The sequence below is a fragment of the Labrus mixtus genome, chromosome 21 (genome assembly GCF_963584025.1).
Source record: "Labrus mixtus chromosome 21, fLabMix1.1, whole genome shotgun sequence".
Lineage (NCBI taxonomy): Eukaryota > Metazoa > Chordata > Actinopteri > Labriformes > Labridae > Labrus > Labrus mixtus.
In genome coordinates, this window is record NC_083632.1 from 1,092,333 (window position 1) to 1,114,419 (window position 22,087).

Genomic DNA, 22,087 nt, shown 5'->3' on the forward strand with positions numbered 1-22,087 from the left:
GTGAATGTCTTCAGCCTGACGTCAGAGGTGACGCGAACAACAATAGAGTACTGTGTGTGTGTGTGAGAGCCGGCGTGAGCGGATCAATCAACCGATCACAGATCGATCAGGATGTCGTTTCAGAACAAGAAGAACTGCGCGAGACCCGCGGTAGGTGCAGGCCGAGCCGAGCCCGAGCCGAGCCGAGCCGGGCCGAGCCGGGTTAGCGGGGATCATCATCAGAGGGATGGTGTCGGCCCGGTGAGGCGGGATGCTGCAGCTCCGCCTGTCAATCACCGAGAACCACACCAAGGCTGAGCCGTGCTGGGCCAGGCCGGGCCGGGTCAGACCGATTCCTGCAGGCTGAGGAGTCCGGTCCTGCTTGGTTCGGCTCGGCTCGGCCCAGCTCGGTTTGGTTTTACAGAGGCTGTGATGCTGAGAAGATTATTATAATAATTTTGAGATTTATCAATATCATAAAAATCTAAAAATCTAATCTAAAAATTAGAAATAAAATATGCCTGTAATAAAATATTAATATAATAAAATATAAAAATGAAAAGCAATTTAATTTAAATAAAAACATCAAACATTATTATTTATTTTTTTTAAATGGTGCGTTCAGCGGCAATAGGACATTTCAGAACTTAAATTTGGTACTTTTCTTTTTGATCTAATATTAATTGAAAAATGACATTCTGTCAATGAATGAAACATTCACCTGATTGACATCATCACTGGGGGCGGGGCTTAAAGTGAAACACATGAAGAATTGTGGCTTATTACAAAAATGTTCATTAGATGTTTGATCTCTTGGGTCATATTTAAAAAACGTGTAGATGTGTGTAAGATTTAAACCCAGAATCCTCTCTGTCTGTTTCCAGGGCGACCGTCTCATCATCAAAGGAGGAAAGGTTGTCAATGACGACCAGTCGTTCTACGCTGATGTTTATGTCGAGGACGGGATCATCAAGTAAATATATGAATGTTGACTATCATCGTTATTACTCACCAGAACACGATCTTTAGTTTCTGTCTCTGACATCATCGCACTTCCTGTCACGTGTCCCGATCAGACAGATCGGGGAGAACCTGATCGTCCCGTCCGGTGTGAAGACGGTGGACGCTTACGGTCAGCTGGTAATCCCCGGAGGCGTCGACGCCAACACCAGCCTGCTCGCTCCGCAGAAAGGCATGAACCCCACCGACGACTTCTACAACGGAACCCGAGCTGCTCTGTCCGGAGGAACGACCACCATCAGTACGATCATAATCAATAATCATCGTTGGACAGACGATTAGTCAGATTTTTAGAGAGTTTGATCGGTTCATTGAGTGTCATGTTTTGGTTTTCAGTTGACCACATGCTGGTGGAGCCGGGTACTAGCTTACTGACGGCGTTCGATCAGTGGAAGGAGACGGCGGAGCAGAGGGCGTGCTGCGACTTCTCTCTTCACCTGGACATCACGAGGTGGCACGATGGACTGTACGAGGAGCTCGAGTCGCTCATCAAGGACAAAGGTGAGAGGACGATTACCGACCGTCAACGCTCATCTGTAAACAAAAACTTAACCCTCATGCGTCACTTTGGACATTTTTGTCCATTTGGTCAAATGTTTCCTCTTCATCTGGTCATCATTTTGTCTGTTAGTGCATATGGCACATTTTAGTAAGAAAGTCTCTTGACACATTTTGGAATGCACATTTTATTTTTTTAATAGATCAATAGAACACTGAAACATGTTTACGACCCTCTGAAGTCATTAAGGACAAAAAATGTCCACTTGCAAAAGAACTGATATAAAAATAGAACAGATTGATATTTTTTTCTACTTTTTTCTGCATAAATCTCTTAAACAACTTCAGCCCTGCTCAAAACTACCAAACATTCAATAATGTTTTAGGAATTTAACCCTTTAAATGTCAGTTTGATTACTTGATGTCACTGTTGTTATTTATGAAAAAAAACACAAACATGAGTTATTTTCCATAAAACAAATATTTGGTGGCTGGGGGATTTTAAAAAAAATCTGTCTTGGATATGTCAAAGATTATCCAAAATATTGACTTTGATGCATTGTTAGTTTTTGTGTAGCATCAGATTTAAAATGTAGTTCCCTGTTTGGACACTGGAGGGCGAAAATGTCCAATTTACAAAAAACTGATATAAAAATAGAACAGATTTATTTTTTTCTACTTTTTATTTCTGCATAAATCTCTTAAACAACTTCAGTCCTGCTCAAAACTATCAAACATTTAATAATTATCTGGAATCTAATCCTTTAAATGCCAGAATCATGTAATCAAACTGGCATTTAAAGGGTTAAATTCCTGATAATTATTCAATATTTGATATTTTTGAGCAGGACTGAAATTGTTTAAGAGATTTATGCAGAAAAAAATAGAGAAAAATTTCAATCTGTTCTATTTTTATATCAGTTTTTTGGTATGTACATTTTTGTCCTTAGTGACTTAAGAGGGTCGTAAATTAAACTGATGCCTGAGGGTTATAAAAAGTTGTAAAATCTTCCAAATTTAACGCTAGCTTCTCTTGAGGTATGGCACTCTGTGTTACCTGTAGTATTTGTGTTTCAGGTGTGAACTCCTTCCTGTTCTTCATGGCCTACAAAGACAAATACCAGAGCTCCGACTCTCAGGTAAACCACAGAACCTGAATGACAATAAAGAAAAGTCTAAGAACCGCACAGAATGCTTGAGCAATGGATGATTGATTCATACAGAATATAAAACTGTGTCTACGACTTATCAATCAAAACTGACTTTGCTTGATTATTTCTTGTTTGTTGTTTACATGTTGTTGAGATAAAGGTTAGTATACATCAGAGTTTTAATCTGCTTCCTGTATTTCTGCCGTCCAGCTCTACGAGGCGTTTGGCATCCTTCGGGATCTTGGAGCCATCGCACAGGTCCATGCTGAGAACGGTGACATCATCGATGAGGTAATATATCCTGCTCAACAACAGAGCTGATCAGTGACCGTCCAGCTTTTCTGGTGCAAATGATATCCATCTGTTATGTAAAACCGCTTTTGCATGTCAGGTGGCTGCCGAGTTGTTGATAGGCGGCTGTGGCTCAGTTGTTGATATCATACAAATGAACCTGTGTCTTCTACAGGAGAATATACCATTGTTCCACACTTAGGTAACTCGGGGTCAGTCTATCTTATATGGTTATGGCTATGACACTTTGGCTAATTATCACATCAGCTATGGAGAAATTAATTTGTAGATCCTGGACCACACTCTCTCTAGCATCCCTCTCATATAAGTCATGAAGAAAGGCCCCGCCTCCTCCTGACCACAACAGTAAAAATGAATGAAAGCAGCGAGCGTACATCAAGTGAATTCTTTGTTCCTTCTCTTAAACTGGTTCAAACTGTTTTTTTGTTTTTTTTCAGGAACAGAAGAAGCTTCTTTGCCTTGGCATCACGGGACCTGAAGGACACGTCTTATCTCACCCCGAGGAGGTAACCACACACCTTTAAAATGTCTCCAACACTCACCTATGAAATCTGTAAACTACCTCTTAACACACCTGTGTCATCACGTGTGCTTCAGGTGGAGACGGAGGCGGTCTATCGGGCCATAACGATTGCCAAACAGGCCAACTGTCCACTGTACGTTACCAAGGTGATGAGCAAATCTGCTGCTGATGTCATCGCCAAAGCCAGGAAGAAAGGTGACGTCATCGTCCTTAGTTGTTCCTTTAGTTCTTATTTCTCAAAACAAAATACGATATTTGTTGACTTTGCTTCACTGCGTACAATCTACGGTCCATCTGACCTCCTGATCCAACTCGACTGTCGAGTCCCTCTGACCTCCTGATCCAGCTTGACGGCCTCCTTCACTGTCACGGGCCTCAGCTGGTTCTGGACCGCTGGATTACATAACTTCTGAGCAGCTGCTACAGTGATGGAAGTTTGAAGCTGAGTCCGTCTGAATGTCTGAGTTCCAGACAGTGTTGTTACTGACAGCTTCCCCCCATGAAGGACTGTGGAGAATCCAGGTGCCACTCTCTCTGGGATTTCCCCGCCCACACACTGGAGGCGGCTTACTGAGGAGTCCGCTACAGGTGCACCTTTTGGTCCAGGCCAACAGGAACTCAGCGTTCTTCTCTCTCAGACTTTTTCCTTGGGTACGACCGAAGCTGGAGTCCTTTTGTTATCTGTCTGTTTTGAGACATGCCAACAAGTTCATCATCAACCTTTGACCTCAGGTGTTCAGATACCTGGAACAAGTCTAGACCCCCCTTGACAAGAAAGCACCACTACAGTCCACATCAGGGAGGTAAACCCACAAGAAGCCCACTTCCTGTTTCAATTTTGACCCTGAAAACAAGGTCCACATGGTCTAATGGGATCCAAAAAGTCCACTGCAAAAAATGGAAAATTTCTAGACATATGTTTTAAACATCCTCCTGTTTTTTCCTTCAGGTATTGTGGTGTATGGGGAGCCAATCACAGCCAGCCTCGCCACTGACGGCTCTCATTATTGGTCCAAAGATTGGGCAACGGCTGCTGCTTTCGTGATGAGCCCACCTCTGAACCCTGACCCTTCAACTCCACAGTACCTGATCTCCCTGTTAGCATGGTTAGTAGACTCCACCTCTGTTAGCATGGTTAGCATGACCCAACCTCTGTTAGCATAGTTAGTATGACTGCAATTCTGTTAGCATGGTTAGTAGACCCTACCTCTGTTAGCATGGTTAGCATGACCCAACCTCTGTTAGCATAGTTAGTATGACTGCAATTCTGTTAGCATGGTTAGCATGACCCAACCTCTGTTAGCGTGGTTAGTATGACTGAAATTCTGTTAGCATAGTTAGTATGACTGCAATTCTGTTAGCATGGTTAGCATGACCCAACCTCTGTTAGCGTGGTTAGTATGACTGAAATTCTGTTAGCATAGTTAGTGTGACTCCACCCCTCTGTCAGATGTTTAGAATGAATCTTAGCCTTTGCTTTCCTGTTAGCTTGATTTACAAGATGTAGCGTCACCTTTTACCTGAAAAGTCCAGGTGTTCTGGGTGAAACTGACGAGTGCTTGTTTTGCTTATCTCCAGTGGAGACCTCCAGGTGACGTCCAGCGCTCAGGCGAGCTTCTCCACGGCTCAGAAAGCTGTCGGTAAAGACGATTTTACTCTGATCCCAGAGGGAACGAATGGCATTGAGGAGAGGATGTCCGTGGTCTGGGACAGAGCCGTGGTAAGATCTGAACACGTGCAAATGTGGATAACAGAAAGATAATCACAGATGTTCACATAAAAGAAGACGAAAACTGATGTCAGCTCACATACTCCTACATGTTTTGTCTCTTTTTGCAGTCTACAGGGAAGATGGATGAGAATGAGTTTGTCGCAGTGACAAGTACCAATGCTGCTAAACTCTTCAACATTTACCCGCGCAAAGGTATCACCTTAGACCCCAGAGTAAAACTGAGGAAAGGAGCTATTACTGAACTTCATTGACTTATATGAGAATAAAACAAAACCGGTTATACTTCTCTGTTTCACTCAGAGCCTGATTCACTAAGAATGGATTGCGGCCGCTAATAGCTAAAAGGGGCAGCATTTAACCCTTTGTATGTGTTCTGTGAATTAGGCGATGTCTTTGACTCATTTAGCGGGCGCTTCAGCCGCGCAATCCTTTTGTGAATCAGGCTCTAAGTTGTTGTTTTACTCTCCAGTAACACATTAACTTCCTCATCATATGTTGTTCAGGACGGATCGCTGTCGGTTCGGACGCAGACATCGTAGTCTGGAACCCAAAGGAAACAAGAACTGTTTCTGCAGAAACTCATAATCTGGTAACGACTCGTCGATCTTCATCATCAATAATTCACCATCCTTCATCATAAACTGCTCCTCCTCATCTCCACACACCTGTCTGTGTGCAGACTGTGGAGGTGAACATCTTTGAGGGTTTGGAGTTCCGCGGCGTTGCGACGGTGGTGATCTGCGGTGGTCGCGTCGTTTTCGAGGACGGGAAACTCAACGCGAACGAGGGAACGGGACGCTTCGTCGCCAGGAAGTCGTTCCCTGACACCGTCTACAAGAGGATCCGAGCACGCAGCAAGGTAACTAACCACAAGGTTACCATGTTGGTCCTTACCAACTGGTTAACCAGAAAACCCCTGACTTACTGGTTAACTTCCTGTTCTGCTTGTCAACCTCCTGACCGATTGGTTAACCCTACTGGTCTATTGGTTAACCCTACTGGTCTATTGGTTAACTCTACTGGTCTATAGGTTAACCCTACTGGTCTATTGGTTAACTCTACTGGTCTATTGGTTAACTCTACTGGTCTATAGGTTAACCTCCGGACCTACTGGTTAACTTCCTAACCAATTAGTGGACGTCCTGACCAAGTGGTTTAGTATCTGACTTCCTGTTTAACTAGTAACTTTCTAAAAGTCCAATGAGGCTTTACCATCCATCAGGAGTTTGTTTTCGTAGTTTCAGCATTCTCTCCTTACCTCAGATGGCTGAAGCTCGCGGCGTTCCTCGAGGAAACTACGATGGTCCAGTCCATGATGTCATCAGTATGACTAACTCAGTACCCCCCACTCCGACCACCCGGGGCCCCTCCTGTCCCAAATCTCTGATCGCTCCCCGAAACCTCCATCGATCAGGATTCACACTGTCAGGTAGAGTTCCCACGTGTGTGACATGTGCACCAATCGAGTCTTAGATGTATTCAGGGTCTTAATCAGGATCTCCTTCTTCTCCTTATTTTCTTCCCTATCCTTTCCTTCTCCTCCGTCTTCTGCTCCTCCTCTTGTTCTTCTTCTGCCTTCCAGGAGCTCAGGTTGACGACCATATACCTCGTCGCTCCACTCAGAGGATTGTGGCGCCCCCCGGAGGGAAATCTAACATTACCTCCTTATCTTAGAACAAGAAGAATTAAACTGTTATTTTCTGTTTGACAACAACGAACAAAATTCTTAAAATGGAGGTCTGTACCTTGTACTAAACTCTCAAAACTAAGCACTTCAACTGGTACTCAACCTTGTTAAACCCCAGCACTTACAAAACTTTATACTATAAATCTAACAGTTCGACTTTAACCCCTACTTAACGGCTAAATCCTTTCAAACTCTGGAACTGTACCACTAGTACCTAACCATATAAATTAATTAATTAATTAATCTAGTTTTGAATCCTACAACTACCTTACCAGTGGTGCTAAACTGTATTACGGTATAATTTTATTATATGGACCCAACAACAACGCTGCCGCTGGTATTAAACAACACAAATCTGAAGAGTGTACAGCTAGTTCTCCACCCTAAATATGAAACAGTTTGGCAGAAATGTCAAAACAGTAACTCGCTGTACTGAATTCTTCAGTAGCGGTAAATAAAATGAATATGAACAGAAACCTTTAAACCATACCAATTTTAAACAACATGTACTTGATCTAGTACTTACACTTACACTATCCTACTGCTACTAGTGAAACCTATGAAAGTGCTACGAGAACTAAATCCAAGATAATGGATTAGCCCCTGTACAACACCCTACATAACAGTACTGTTCTCCTACAAACACACAAAGACAAAAACATAGAGAGATCTCACAAATCCTTTCTGGACATCTACACGTAAACTGTCAAACTTAACTAATGATAAACCAGAAGAAAAGAAGTGAACCCTACACAACTAAACAAGCCTGAACGATTTAGACAATACAATATACTAGAGTAGAATACGTTACCAGTTTGTTCCGTTCTACATCTACTGCCATCAAGTACCATTGAAAGTTAATTCTGGAACAAACAAATAAAGCTCTTCCTTAGGGCTCCTTATGAACCTCCGCCCCCTAATTTGATTGCCATAGAAACAACTCCAACAACTGACTAATTAAAACAGCATGGTTGAAGCCTGTTTAATGAAGGAAGGTTTAAGCACATCAACACTACCTTATTTAAATGGCTGTAAAGTTAAAACTACAACTAGTTTACCACCCCCCTCTAGTACATTTTTACCACATAACTGCAACAGGTACTCTACATCCAGTACTTCTTTCTTCAACAAACGTCGTAAATACTACTAAACCCAACAACCAAACCCAACCCAACAACAACCAAGACCAACAAACAAAACAATTATACAACAACAACAACAACAACAACCAAACCAATTATAAGACTCGACCTAAAAGTAAAGATGGTGGTAATACTACTAAACCCAACCTAACAACAACCAAACCAACAAACAAAACAATTATACAACAACAACCAAACCATTCTACCACTCCAACTAAAAGTAAAGGTGGTAACACTACTAAACCCAACCTAACCCAACAACCAAACCAATTATAAGACTCGACCTAAAAGTAAAGATGGTGGTAATACTACTAAACCCAACCCAACAACAACCAAACCAACAAACAAAACAATTATACGACTTGACCTAAAAGTAAAGAAGTTGGTAATACTACTAAACCCAACTCAACCCAACAACAACCAAGACCAACAACCAAACCAACTATACGACTCGACCTAAAAGTAAAGAAGGTGGTAATACTACTAAACCCAAAACCCACAACCCAACCCAACCCAACAACCAAGACCAACAACCAAAACAATTATGCAACATCAACCAAACCATTCTACCACTCCAACTAAAAGTAAAGATGGTGGTTATACTGCTTAACCCAAACCCAACAACCTAACCAATTCTATAACTCCAACTTAAAGTAAAGAAGGTGGTAATGCTACTTAACCCAACAGCCAAACCACTCAACAACTTTTACTCAAATGAACGCAGATGATACAACTTAAACAACTCAACAACATACGAAACGTTCTTATAATAGTACCACAACAATTCAAATACTAAATGTAACAACTCCTAAACAGTTACAAAACTACTTCTGAACCCTACCCTGACTGTCCTTCGGGTGAAGTAGAACAAAGCTCCAACAACTAATACTTAATCGGTACAGCATTCTTTCCACTTGTACTGACTGTTATTGGTTTGATTCTTGAGTCTAGTCATTTGAAGTACTCGAGCACTTGACATCATTTCATCTCATCTGTCCTAAAACTTGTCAAACTCTCTTTGTCTACATGAACTTTCTAATGAACGCAGTAGTAGTACTAGTCGTTTACTACTTTATACTGCTACGGTAGCAGTAGCTTAGCATAAATACTTCTTGTGTACTTCTTCCATTTTGTCCATAAACTCATTTTGCTTGTTGTAAATTAAATTCATCTCAACCTGAACTCATGAAAGTCTTTCTCTCATAACCACAACATGTTTTATATCTCATTCGAGGTCTTTAATCAAGACTCAACATCCTCTTAGTCTAAACCACATTTCTTATGTATCAGTGTGACACCATAATAATATTACTTCTACTAATAATATAATTCAATCTTGTTCTGGATCATTGGTAGAGTAACATGTTAAGTCCTGATCAGTGTTGGCCTGGTTTAGTCTGGACTGACTGAGCTGGACTACAGATCTATTCAGGACCAACTCAGTATCTTTGACCTTTTGAGTTACTGATAATGTGAATTTTACTGATAATGTGAGTTTTACTGATAATGTGAGTTTTACTGATAATGTGAGTTTTACTAATAATGTGAGTTTTACTGATGGATAAAAAAAACAAAATGCAGTCCAGAATTCAATGGACGATCAGATCTTTAGTGGACCTCAAATCATTTAGGTAATGTAAATGGTGCTAATAAATCCAGTGGAAGCCTGCAAGTAGCCATCCCTTCAAAAAAACTTCCTTCACAGGAAGTCAACAAGTTGACTCTGCCCCTGACAAATTCCAAAAGTAACTGACTAATAAAGAAAGAAACAAATAAATAAAGCCCTGCCATGATGGATGTATCATGAGATACAGATACTGGACTTCAAAACTGTTTTCAATTTTTCCAATTAATTAAAAATTAAATGTTCTGACCTTTCTGATAACCAACAAACCCAGAATCCTTATTTTGGCAGTCCGTTTGGATCAACCCTGCAGAGGTCTTTATTATGGAGATCTGTATGATGAGATCTGAATGACGGAGGTCTGTATGATGGGGGTCTGATTGGTGGAGGTCTTAATGTTGGAGGTCTTTATGATAGAGGTCTGTATATTGGAAGTCTATACGATGGAGGTCTGAATGGTGGAGCTTTGTTTGATGGATCTTGAGGTCAGGGTTAGTTGTAGTACCCTGATTGGCCACTAGGATGAACAGATCTGGATAAAGTTCAGTATCCCATCTTTTAATACATCCAAAGGCATCTTCCAACCCTCTGTGTGATGTCAGAGCTGGTCCCTCCCCCTCTGTGTGATGTCAGAGCAAACCCCTCCCCTTCCTGTTCTGGGATGATCTTTTGAAGGGATTTTTAACGGTGAATTTTATTCTTCATATCATTTTGTATTTTGTTTTTACAGTTTTTGTATCCTGGCAGTATTAGCCACAGTTAGCATAGTGCTAACATACAGTTCAGTCTGCGGGACCTCATGCAGACATGTTTGTGTCAAAGGGTCTTGTTTAGAAAGAGATGTGGCATAGCATGTGGACTAGATTTGTTATGCCCTTACAGGGATAATTCAGAATAAATAGCTTCTGTGCAGTAAGTAGAAGTGCAATTTCTGCAGCTAGTTAGTTTAGCATTTAGCAAACCAAGGAGAAACAGCTGTAGGATCGTTGCTGCCATGACAACAAATAAATACAAGGTGAATGTCCAAAATGGTGTCCTCAATAAACACTGTAGTACAGATTAACACAAATTATAATCCAACATGGTGTCGTTGTCAAAGCCTCTGGAAACCCAAATCCACAATATGCTGTTCACCATGTTATTTTTGAACTTACTTACATGATTTCGGTCTCTCTCTCTTTTTGGAGAAACAGTGGGGCGGGTTTGGGTGAGTCGTGGCGCTCATTCCCCCAAGACCGGTTAACCAATTGTGCCCGGAAAGTTCTGGGGCTTTAAACAGCTTCGTCTTGCAGCAGTGTCCTGCCTCCCTGTGCGTGCCCATTGAAAGACGATAGTTTTGGCTAGAGCTTCCACGCCCACACAGCCCGTAGAAATGATCTAAAACCAGCAATATAAGCTGTTCTTGACCAGGTTTTGTAATCTTTTTGAATGTTTATTTCCACTCTGATTTTTGTAGATGCTTAATGATTCAATTTTGATATCAAATATGGATTTTTAATATCTAAAGTCAAGTTTCCAGAGGCTTTAAACACTGTAGTACAGATTAACGGGAGCAGAATCAAAGATGGCGGCTGTCTTCCTGCAGGCTGAGCTGTTTCGTAGCAGTCTGTGTGTTTCCGTCCTTACAGATGCACTGGAGCCAACATGGAGGACAGACACTTTTTTTTTTATACCTAGTAATACTTTGCTGACATGGCAGAGTGTAGGAAGAGAGGTTACCGTGGCAACAGTGCATCTGTTGTTGTTGTTCCTGTAGTGAATGTAAAACTTGTGATGAAAGTTGCATGAATAAACTGTGTTTAAAACACAACCGAAGTCTGTTTGTTTAACATCGCTGTAGCATGTGACTCCTTTTCTTCAATCAGAGAAACTTTACACAATCACCATTTAAACCACATGAAGAGTTGCACGATGCCGCTAGCTCTACATGCTAACAGAGACCAAACCCTGCTGATGAGGAGCAGGTGTAAAGCTAACATAGTTGTCCATATCTGTTTAGCTTGTTAGCTTGTTAGCATGTTAACATTGACTTCATCAGATCTGCTGGTATTTGTAGTCTTTAAAAAGTATTCACCAGTTCACACAGCAGCCTTTTATGTAAATCAGTTTTTTAGTACCACAGTTAATTAAGGTAGCTTTAACTTTAGATTCAGGCTCCTTAGCTAACAATAGACCCATTCGGACCTTCCCTTTAACCCCAAAGTTTCGGTCCGTTAAGTTCCCTGAGATCATGTTTTCGGTGCATCCATAATGATACATCAAAATTAGCCATGGAGTTCCACAAGGTTCTGTGCTTGGACCGATTCTTTTCAGCTTATATGCTTCCTCTGGGTAATATCAAGAGGAAACACTCCATACATTTTTATTGTTATGCGGACGATACTCAACTATATGTATCAACAAAGCCGGATGAAACCAATCAGTTATGTAAACTACAAGGATGCCTTAAGGACAATAGTAGGACCTTGATGACAACATACAGAAGGTTACAGCTGCTGACCGAGGCCAACTTCAGACGTTTTGGTGCCCTAGGTGAGATTATGATTCAGCACCTACCACCAACGACCACATTGAGAAATTATAATCACTAATGTTAGAATAGCAATCTACTACAGAGTATCCTTTTTTCAGATATTGCACGATGAAATGCAAAACAGGAATTCAATAGAAAGCTGATTATTTGATGTGAAGTTTCTACATCGTGCAAAGATATGAGTATCATCAGTTTTCCTTTTCCTTTCAGTGCACGCAGCCCAGACCTCATCAAGGTGCTTTAAAGGTCCCATATTCTTCTTTTTCTGGTTTTATATGCCCTTTAGTGTGTTTTCCAAGTGTCCTGTGCATGTTTAGGCACATCTATGTGCAAAAATTCAATGTCCGCGGAAACGCAGCTTCTCCTACGTCCTCCTGTTAGCTGTAGCATTAGCTGCATGTAACGCTCGGTTCTAGCCCCCCTCGATAAAAATGTGTCAGTGTGAGATCACTGATCTAAGCTCATTGGCTCGTTGTGGCAAGCCCCGCAGCTCATGTTGAAATTTCCGAGAAGCGTGCTGAGCAACTGACCAATAACGACAGAGCGGATCGGCAGACCAATCAGAGCAGACTTGGCCCACGTGGGGTCTAACAGTGTGGGCTCAACAGAGCGTAGCTGACGGACTCAGAGCGGAGAGGGAGCAAGGAGGAGCAGTACATGAAAACAGACACTTTTTAAGAACTTTATCTATTGTGAACGTACAAAAGTAGGTACATAGATTAAATATACGAACCCCAAAAAGGACATAATATGGGCTCTTTAACAAGTTCCTTCAAACTTCTTGTGTCAGTAATAAAAAAAACACAAACTGAATTTAAATGGATAAATTATACTAATGACTATATGAATAAACTATTACTGTAAACATGTTAATCGTTTTCCAAAAATATAAAACACCATTAGTCCAATTTTTTAATACCCACGTGATTCACCTGGCGCACTGATGACGTCATCAGAAAGAGCATGTGAAGTCCGGAGTGACAGACAGAAGAACCGCCTCTAAATCCCATCAAGAAGCAGAAGAGTAACAGACAGGCTCACCAACTGCTGAGGAGCTTCAGGTCGACCTGCTGTGAGTTTATTTATCTTCCTGTTTGTCGGGTTTGATTATTAATGTCATCTTTATTTATCATTAGTGTAATCGTTTTCTCATTAATTCATCCTTCTCTCAGTTAGTCTGTGTGTGTGTGTGTGTGTGTGTGTGTGTGTGTGCGCGCATGCGCGTGCGCGTGCGTGTGTGCGCGCGCGTTCGTGGCTGCCTTATCTGAGGCTATACTCTGTGCACGTGCGTCACGGTGTGTGGAACTGTTTGAGACACGAGGGGGATCCGGATCCGACCGAAACCGGACCGGAGACGTGATGAGCCCGCTGTGGATCTCCGACTGAATCAGTGTAAAACTTTTTAATCTATCAGAGACCCGCAGATTAATCTCCTGTGATTAAAACCCGCAGATTAAACCCGCGTGATAAAAAAGTGTTTAATCTTCTTTGGTTTAAAGTCTGCATCACATGACCCCATTCATGAGTTTGACGTTTGTACATTCATTTGATTTTAAATATTTATGTGAATTTTGTTCTAAAAAAATATAATAATAATATTCAGACATTATTTTAGATATTTGTGGATCAACATCTCAGTAATCAAACATCTATCATTTTATCTGACAAAAATAAACATTTGACATAATCTGAATCTTGAAATAAAATTCTGGCTGTCAAATTAAGAGTCAGACAGTCAAAATTAAAAGTTTGACTGTCCAAATGTATGTGTTGTGTTTTAAAGTTGCGGTGTGAAAAGGTGGCTGGGCAGACCGTGATGGGGGAGTCTTGGCTCAGCGGGGGGGAGTCTCGGCTCATCGTGGAGGAGCTCCTCGCTCTTTGTCTCCAGAGGATCAACATGGAGGAGAACTCGATCTACATGGAGAGAGGTGAGAAATAACACAACGACCAACCAGAACACTACACTGAGCAGCCAAAAATGATGGTGACCAATCGAAACACTACACCCTTCAACCAAATCAACACACTGACCAAACTAAACACTACACCCTCCAACCAAATCAACACACTGACCAAACTAAACACTACACCCTCCAACCAAATCAACACACTGACCAAACTAAACACTACACCCTCCAACCAAATCAACACACTGACCAAACTAAACACTACACCCTCCAACCAAATCAACACACTGACCAAACTAAACACTACACCCTTCAACCAAATCAACACACTGACCAAACTAAACACTACACCCTCCAACCAAATCAACACACTGACCAAACTAAACACTACACCCTTCAACTAAATCAACACACTGACCAAACTAAACACTACACCCTTCAACCAAATCAACACACTGACCAAACTAAACACTACACCCTTCAACCAAATCAACACACTGACCAAACTAAACACTACACTCTTCAACCAAATCAACACACTGACCAAACTAAACACTACACCCTTCAACTAAATCAACACACTGACCAAACTAAACACTACACCCTTCAACCAAATCAACACACTGACCAAACTAAACACTACACCCTTCAACTAAATCAACACACTGACCAAACTAAACACTACACCCTTCAACCAAATCAACACACTGACCAAACTAAACACTACACCCTTCAACTAAATCAACACACTGACCAAACTAAACACTACACCCACCTGTCTCTTTTTAAAGATGGTGGAGGATGATTATTTTTCTCTCCTCAGAGATGGTGGAGGTGCTGAAGAACTTTGAGACGGTGAGGAAACGCTGGTTTCACGCTGACCTGGAGATGAAGAAGTACAAAGAGCTGCTGGTGAAGTCGGACGTGGCCAAAGCTGCTCTGGAGGTGAAACTGAAGCACGCCAGAAACCAGCTCGACGTGGAGATGAAGAAACGCTTCAAGATTGAGGGAGACTACCAGTACCTGGTCAGTGCACAGGAAATACACACAATACAGTAGAGACGAGAAGGAAAGGAAAGGAAAGGAAAGGAAAGGGAAGGGAAGGAAAGGAAAGGAGGCCAGAAGGAGAGCCAATGCAGAATGGGACTTGGCGATAGGAAAGGAGAGAAGGATGCTTAAATAATCAAACTCTTGGCAGCTCATCACCCTCTCTTCTTCTTCTTGTGTTTCCAGCAGAGGCAGATGCAGCTCATGTGCGACATCCTCGTCCACGACAGCAAATCGAGCGCCGTGCTGAACGACGAACAGAAATCTCTGCTCGCCACGTTTGAACACAAAGGAGGAAACACGACGCTGCACCGCAGCAGCAAACGGTGAGCCGGCTCAAACAGGCAGCGATGGGTAATTAAAGACACAGATCACATTTTATGACTTTTAATTTCATCCTGGTATGATTTTACCCCTGAGCTCAATGCTGCATCCTAAGACACCCTCCTGTTAAACTCTGCTTATGGACTTGGGTCATTGTGTTTGAGTGTTCTGATGTCAAGCGTCCTTGAAAGGCGCAACATAAATTCAAGCTAATATAATTATAATTATTCCGTTCTCTCAGGTTGTCGGTGATCGATGAGTCGTCCTTCCTGTCTCACTCTGACATCAGCTACGACCGCACAGACGACGACGTGGTACGGTTTCAACAACACATTACAGACGTGTTATGAGAACACACACAGGATTTTTTTTAGCCTAGGTTAGCCTAACCCTACCCTGTTTTAAATTATTATTTATTTTTTTTCAGGATCTGGATACAACAGTGATTAAACCTCTGAGATCTCGAGCCAGAGAGAAAAGAGTGAGTCACAGCCTCACCTTTACCTGTCCGTCTCTTCAGAGGTTTTGTTGTTCTTTGACGTCGGGAGGTGTTGTCACATTGTTTTCTGATGTCAGTTTAATATGTTTTTTTGTCGTTGTGTTTCTCTGCAGCGCTCGTCGATTGGTCCTCTTCTCGGCTGTCCGGTCGGGAAGCGAGGGCGAGGTGGGAACATTTCTTCTGAGCTGCTGGAGAGAAAAACTGTGGAGAAGGTGAACAGATCTTCATCTTTGCTTCTGTTGGAATCACACTGAGAACATACTGTACGTTAATGATCTAATCTATGATAACCATAAACAGCAGACTCTTAAAAGTCTCTTATTGGTTCTTAGGACCCGTGTACACCTGGCGTTTTTTCCTGAGTGTAACATCTTGTATAAATACTGTGGCGCAGTTACCGCCAACACTCAGCAGACGCTAAATTTCGCTCCAGCTGTGCATGGCTGTAAGCTAGCACAGGTTTTACCCAAATGACTGAACAATGGCTCATGGAAATCTGTGCAACCAGCACCAGAACACAGAGACGCAGTTTGCTCTGCAGCGCAGTTCTGGGAGAATTTAACCCTTTGTGTTTTTATGAGTCAAACGGTGTCTTGATGGTGAGTTAACTTTAACTCTAACCCTCAGGAGGTGGAGACGATAGTGAGTTAACTCTAACCCTCAGGAGGTGGAGACGATAGTGAGTTAACTTTAACCCTCAGGAGGTGGAGACGATAGTGAGTTAACTTTAACTCTAACCCTCAGAAGGTGGAGACGATAGTGAGTTAACTTTAACCCTCAGGAGGTGGAGACGATAGTGAGTTAACTTTAACTCTAACCCTCAGAAGGTGGAGACGATAGTGAGTTAACTTTAACCCTCAGGAGGTGGAGACGATAGTGAGTTAACTCTAACCCTCAGGAGGTGGAGACGATAGTGAGTTAACTCTAACCCTCAGGAGGTGGAGACGATAGTGAGTTAACTTTAACTCTAACCCTCAGGAGGTGGAGACGATAGTGAGTTAACTTTAACTCTAACCCTCAGGAGGTGGAGACGATAGTGAGTTAACTCTAACCCTCAGGAGGTGGAGACGATAGTGAGTTAACTTTAACTCTAACCCTCAGGAGGTGGAGACAATAGTGAGTTAACTTCAACTCTAACCCTCAGGAGGTGGAGACGATAGTGAGTTAACTTTAACCCTCAGGAGGTGGAGATGATAGTGAGTTAACTCTAACCCTCAGGAGGTGGAGACGATAGTGAGTTAACTTTAACCCTAACCCTCAGGAGGTGGAGACGATAGTGAGTTAACTTTAACTCTAACCCTCAGGAGGTGGAGACGATAGTGAGTTAACTTTAACCCTCAGGAGGTGGAGACGATAGTGAGTTAACTTTAACTCTAACCCTCAGGAGGTGGAGACGATAGTGAGTTAACTCTAACCCTCAGAAGGTGGAGACGATAGTGAGTTAACTTTAACTCTAACCCTCAGGAGGTGGAGACGATAGTGAGTTAACTCTAACTCTAACCCTCAGAAGGTGGAGACGATAGTGAGTTAACTTTAACCCTCAGGAAGTGGAGACGATAGTGAGTTAACTTTAACTCTTAACCCTCAGGAGGTGGAGACGATAGTGAGTTAACTTTAACTTAACCCTCAGGAGGTGGAGACGATAGTGAGTTAACTTTAACTCTAACCCTCAGGAGGTGGAGACGATAGTGAGTTAACTTTAACTCTAACCCTCAGGAGGTGGAGACGATAGTGAGTTAACTTTAACTCTAACCCTCAGAAGGTGGAGACGATAGTGAGTTAACTTTAACCCTCAGGAAGTGGAGACGATAGTGAGTTAACTTTAACTCTTAACCCTCAGGAGGTGGAGACGATAGTGAGTTAACTTTAACTTAACCCTCAGGAGGTGGAGACGATAGTGAGTTAACTTTAACTCTAACCCTCAGGAGGTGGAGACGATAGTGAGTTAACTTTAACTCTAACCCTCAGGAGGTGGAGACGATAGTGAGTTAACTTTAACTTAACCCTCAGGAGGTGGAGACGATAGTGAGTTAACTTTAACCCTCAGGAGGTGGAGACGATAGTGAGTTAACTTTAACTTAACCCTCAGGAGGTGGAGACGATAGTGAGTTAACTCTAACTTAACCCTCAGGAGGTGGAGACGATAGTGAAAGCGGCTGTGACCTCTCCAGAGACCAGGGATCAGATCCACATGGTGCAGGGAATCACACAGGAGACACCAGAGAACCCGACCCAGACCGTCATCCAGGAGTGTGCACTTTCTCCTGGGGGAGTTGGAGGTGACATTTTTATACTTAATCATCATTTAACCCTTCCCTTTATCAAACCCTGAGTGTTTGCTCTTTTTCTTCCATTTCTTTTAAGTACAACTAAGGATCAGAACATGCACTCAGATTTATCAAAGTCAGCTCGCTCTCTTTGTGTTTCTCAGACCAAACGTCTGTGTGGTTTCCCGATGAGACGACGGTCGAGCCTGAAAGTGAAGCCCACTCAGACGACAGATCATCGTACATCTTCAGATCTGAGAAAACCTCCAAACACGTCTTCCTGTCTAAAACGGTAAAAACACTCGGAGCTGATGAGAACGTTTGGAATCATCTTATCAGATAATAAAGCTTCACATAAGAGAGGAGGGGCAGGGTAGGTCTGAGGACAGGTCTCTTTTTTATGATTATTACCACTTACAGCAACAATATGTAGGATTTCAGTTTGGTTCGATTTGTTTTGGAGCCCCCTAAAGGTCTCTGGGTGCTACTACAGTGTCCCAAAAAAACACACAGTGCTGTTGCCTCCCCCTCATAGTTTTTGCATTTGTTGACAGTCAGAGGGCGGAGAACCACTGGACACTGTTGTTTGTACTTAAAATGAAAATGGCTCCATAACAGAACTCTGGGACCCCACCCCAGTTTGTGTTACTTGAAGGCGTTCTGTCAGTGTAACAACGTTCACCTCTGCAGGTGATCCGGCCTGAGACCTGCACGCCGTGTGGAAAGAGGATCCGCTTTGGGAAGATGGCGGTGAAGTGTCGAAACTGCCGCGTGGTCTCTCATCCAGAGTGCAAACACAAATTTAGCGACGGTTGTTTTGACGCTGCTACGACTAGGAGTACAGCTCAACAGGTACGTGAGCGATATGATCAGACATTCATGTTTCAGAGTTGGAATAGTTGCTGCTGTTTTGGTTGCCATGGCGACTAAGGGTCATAGGGTAGGTGATGTAACTTATCAGTAGGGAATGGGGGAATATATGATGATAGATGTCTTCACTGAGCTCTTATCCTTTCATAAAGTAAATAAGTGATTATTTCAACTGTTCTTTCCTCTGCAGAACACGTTGGAGGGTTTCGCTCCCCTCAATCATCCCAGAGTTCCTCAGCTGGTGGTGGAGTGTGTGGCTGAGATCGAGAGGAGGGGGCTGGAAGAGGTGAGCTCTTCCTGCTTTAAACTTGTCTGATCACACTCCGGATCTACCTTAACCCTGATCGGTGCCCCCTCTTGAGAGGCTAAAAATGTGTGCTCAAACAGGCTGTTTGGAGATTTTCCCTTCATGACATCACAAAGGGCAGTAGCCCCTCCCCCAGGTGGGTGACACTCCCACTGCTAGGTGTTTGTTCTGCCCTCTGAGTCTGCCTTCTCACCGTAAACAATAGGACATGGAGCGAGAAAGCACCGAGTACACCCGAGCCCTTCCAGAGAGGGGGCGTGGTCAGACACAGCTCATTTACATATTTAAAGGTACAGACACAGAAACAGTCTGTTCTGAGCAGGGCTGAAATAGAGGGGTTTATAGACATGATGTTTGACCTTTACGTCACGCATTTTTTTTTCTGTTAATACTATGATAAGTATGCTCTGCTTTCCTGCAGAGGGGGCTTTACCGGGTTCCTGGGGGGGAACGTCTGGTGAAGGAGCTCAGGGACAGGTTCATTCAGGGGAAAACGCCGCTCATGCTCTGTAAGGTCTCGGACGTTCACGGGATCTGTGGCCTTCTGAAGGACTTTCTGAGGAAACTGAAGGAACCTCTGATCACCTTCAGGCTGCACAGAACCTTCATGGAGGCTGCAGGTACGAGAAGACTTCAGTCTGATGTTAAACATGTTCTCTGATTGGTTCTTAATGATGTTTGTGTTTGTGCGTGTTAGAGGTGACTAATGAAGAGAAGAGCATCGCCGTCATGTATCAGGCCCTCGCCAAGCTGCCGAAGGCCAACAGAGACACGCTGGCCTTCCTCATGCTTCATCTACACAAGTACGATCTTTTGAAGTTGTCTTTGAAGAATGTTCTGATCTGGTCTCGTTTTCCTGTTTTTATCGTCTGTTGGTTCTGCGGGTCGTATGTTTTGTCTCTCTGTGTCTTTTTTTGGCTCTTCATCTTTGTGTTCTTTGTGGATGAAAAGGTCATAACTTTCCAAAATGTAACAGTCAGGTTCAGCTGAATCAGTTTCTGTTCTTGGTTCTCTTTGTGTTTCAGGGTGATGAGGAGTCCTCCGTGTCAGATGGATCAGAATAACTTGGCCCGAGTTTTTGGTCCAACCATGGTGGGACACGGGATGTCTGAGCCGTCTCCGACGACCATCATGAGAGACACCAACACTCAGCCCAAGGTTCTCAAACCATCTTTATTTTCACCAGAATTTAGAAAAATCTCTAAAACAGATTTTTATCGATTAATAAAGAGACATGTTTCCACTGCTGTCCATCTTCATTCTCATTGGTTCATCGTTGTTTGTGTTCGTCTCAGGTGATTTGTCGCTTGTTGTCCCTCCCTGAAGCCTACTGGAGGCGTGTCCTGTCGGATCATAACTCGTCCTCGACCACGGCGGCGTACAGTCAGGATGGTGGACACGGTGAGTTTGGAGTCTGGAGGTTTATCTTGATGAGCAGAAGGATATTTCCCGTTGCATTTTTTATTGTAACTGAACCGACCTTTAAAGGGTTAATTCACCTCGATTTCTTGCCCTCTGTGTTCTTCTTGTTTTCAGGCCGGTTGTTCAAACCGGTGACGTCTCCGGAGTTGAGCAGCTACTATAAAAACGCCACTTATGGATCTCTGAGAGGTCGGGTCAGGAACGCCTCCAATGTTCCCACCAGCAGGTAAGACCAAAGACCAGATCCACCTCCTCTCCAGACCAGCATTTAGAAGGGCAGCAGATGGTCAGGGGCCTGTCCGTCATTTCCAGTTTAACAGTCAATAAAAACAGTCAGGGACGATTGTCTCATTAGCCAATCAGAGCAGCTGTCGATTAAACAGGAAGTGGTCATCGATATCACCTGATCAGAACAGCCGGTTTAAATGACCTGAGATGTTATTTATTGATCTGTTCTTATCACCTGAGCTCAGGTCGATGAAACCACTTCCTGGTCAGTTTCTTGTTTTGGTTTCTGTAGTCGCCATGGAGACAAAGCGTGCAGTAATTCACCAGAAATGTAAAATCAGAAGTAGGGATCTTTAGACCTTCAGTGTATAACAAAGAAATGTTGTTTTTCTGTTTCACGCTGGATTTTGTCCCTGTTGCATGATGGGAAATGGAGTCCTGTAGTGTAAGTGTTTGTTTGGTTTCTCTCTTCAGTCGAGCAGATCCGGGGAGGAGGTTCTTCACGTCACCCAGCTGATCCGGATTCACACAATACTACGAGATCTACACAAAATACCACACAAAGTACACTGTTGGACTACACACAGTTAGCTCCCAGTGTGTTTGAAAGGATATAACCAATCAAACTGAGTCTGTAAGAAAATGTAACTTTGTGTATTAATGTGATTTATTGTTTTTCTAAGAGAGTCAGATAATCTAAAAAAGAGATGACTGTAAAAGCTGACACACTTAGAAACATACAATTACTGTGCAAGACTGCCTAGGGGTTTAGACTGGACCCACTGGGTGTCTCGAGGCTTAAACTAGACTCACTCAGGGTTGAGACTATACACATGTTTGTGTCTTGGGGTTTGAACTGGACTCACTCAGGTGTCTCTGGATTTAGACTGTACTCACTTAGGAGTCTCTGGATTTAAACTGGACTCACTCAGGTGTCTCTAGATCTAGACTGGACTCACTCAGGTGTCTCTGGATTTAAACTGGACTCACTCAGGTGTCTCTGGATTTAGACTGG

At 42.8% G+C, this 22,087-nt stretch overlaps 2 protein-coding genes and 1 long non-coding RNA gene across 5 annotated transcripts in view; all 3 read left to right on the plus strand.

Annotated features, from left to right (window-relative positions):
• Positions 1-22: 22 nt before the first annotated feature.
• On the plus strand, positions 23-8,454 carry dpysl4 (dihydropyrimidinase like 4). The gene is made up of 15 exons (XM_061027696.1): positions 23-150; positions 864-952; positions 1,056-1,240; positions 1,336-1,500; positions 2,575-2,636; positions 2,859-2,939; positions 3,398-3,466; positions 3,558-3,678; positions 4,433-4,589; positions 5,062-5,203; positions 5,323-5,407; positions 5,719-5,804; positions 5,895-6,074; positions 6,479-6,644; positions 6,798-8,454. Exons 1-15 carry the CDS (start codon positions 112-114, stop codon positions 6,887-6,889), a joined length of 1,719 nt encoding a protein of 572 aa, XP_060883679.1. The 5' UTR covers positions 23-111; the 3' UTR covers positions 6,890-8,454.
• Positions 8,455-13,425: 4,971 nt separating this feature from the next.
• Positions 13,426-21,850, plus strand: si:ch1073-416j23.1 (rac GTPase-activating protein 1). 3 transcript variants are annotated; one of them, XM_061028922.1, is made up of 17 exons: positions 13,426-13,591; positions 13,985-14,129; positions 14,932-15,134; positions 15,342-15,481; positions 15,721-15,793; positions 15,907-15,960; positions 16,092-16,190; positions 18,110-18,257; positions 18,410-18,537; positions 18,936-19,097; positions 19,306-19,401; positions 19,844-20,042; positions 20,120-20,225; positions 20,448-20,580; positions 20,718-20,823; positions 20,959-21,070; positions 21,547-21,850. In XM_061028922.1, the coding sequence occupies exons 2-17, from the start codon at positions 14,018-14,020 to the stop codon at positions 21,587-21,589; spliced, it is 1,914 nt and encodes a 637-aa protein (XP_060884905.1). In that variant the 5' UTR covers positions 13,426-13,591; positions 13,985-14,017; the 3' UTR covers positions 21,590-21,850. The 3 variants fall into 3 exon arrangements, with proteins under 3 accessions (XP_060884905.1, XP_060884906.1, XP_060884907.1); XM_061028923.1 differs by having other exon boundaries at positions 15,345-15,481; XM_061028924.1 differs by lacking the exon at positions 13,426-13,591 and having other exon boundaries at positions 14,050-14,129; positions 14,934-15,134.
• An 84-nt stretch (positions 21,851-21,934) lies between these two features.
• The window catches only part of LOC132955180 (uncharacterized), a 655-nt gene continuing 502 nt past the window's right edge, over positions 21,935-22,087 (plus strand). Inside the window, exon 1 of the long non-coding RNA XR_009665904.1 lies at positions 21,935-22,087. This exon is cut by the window's right edge and continues 289 nt beyond it. This is a non-coding gene — a long non-coding RNA (uncharacterized LOC132955180).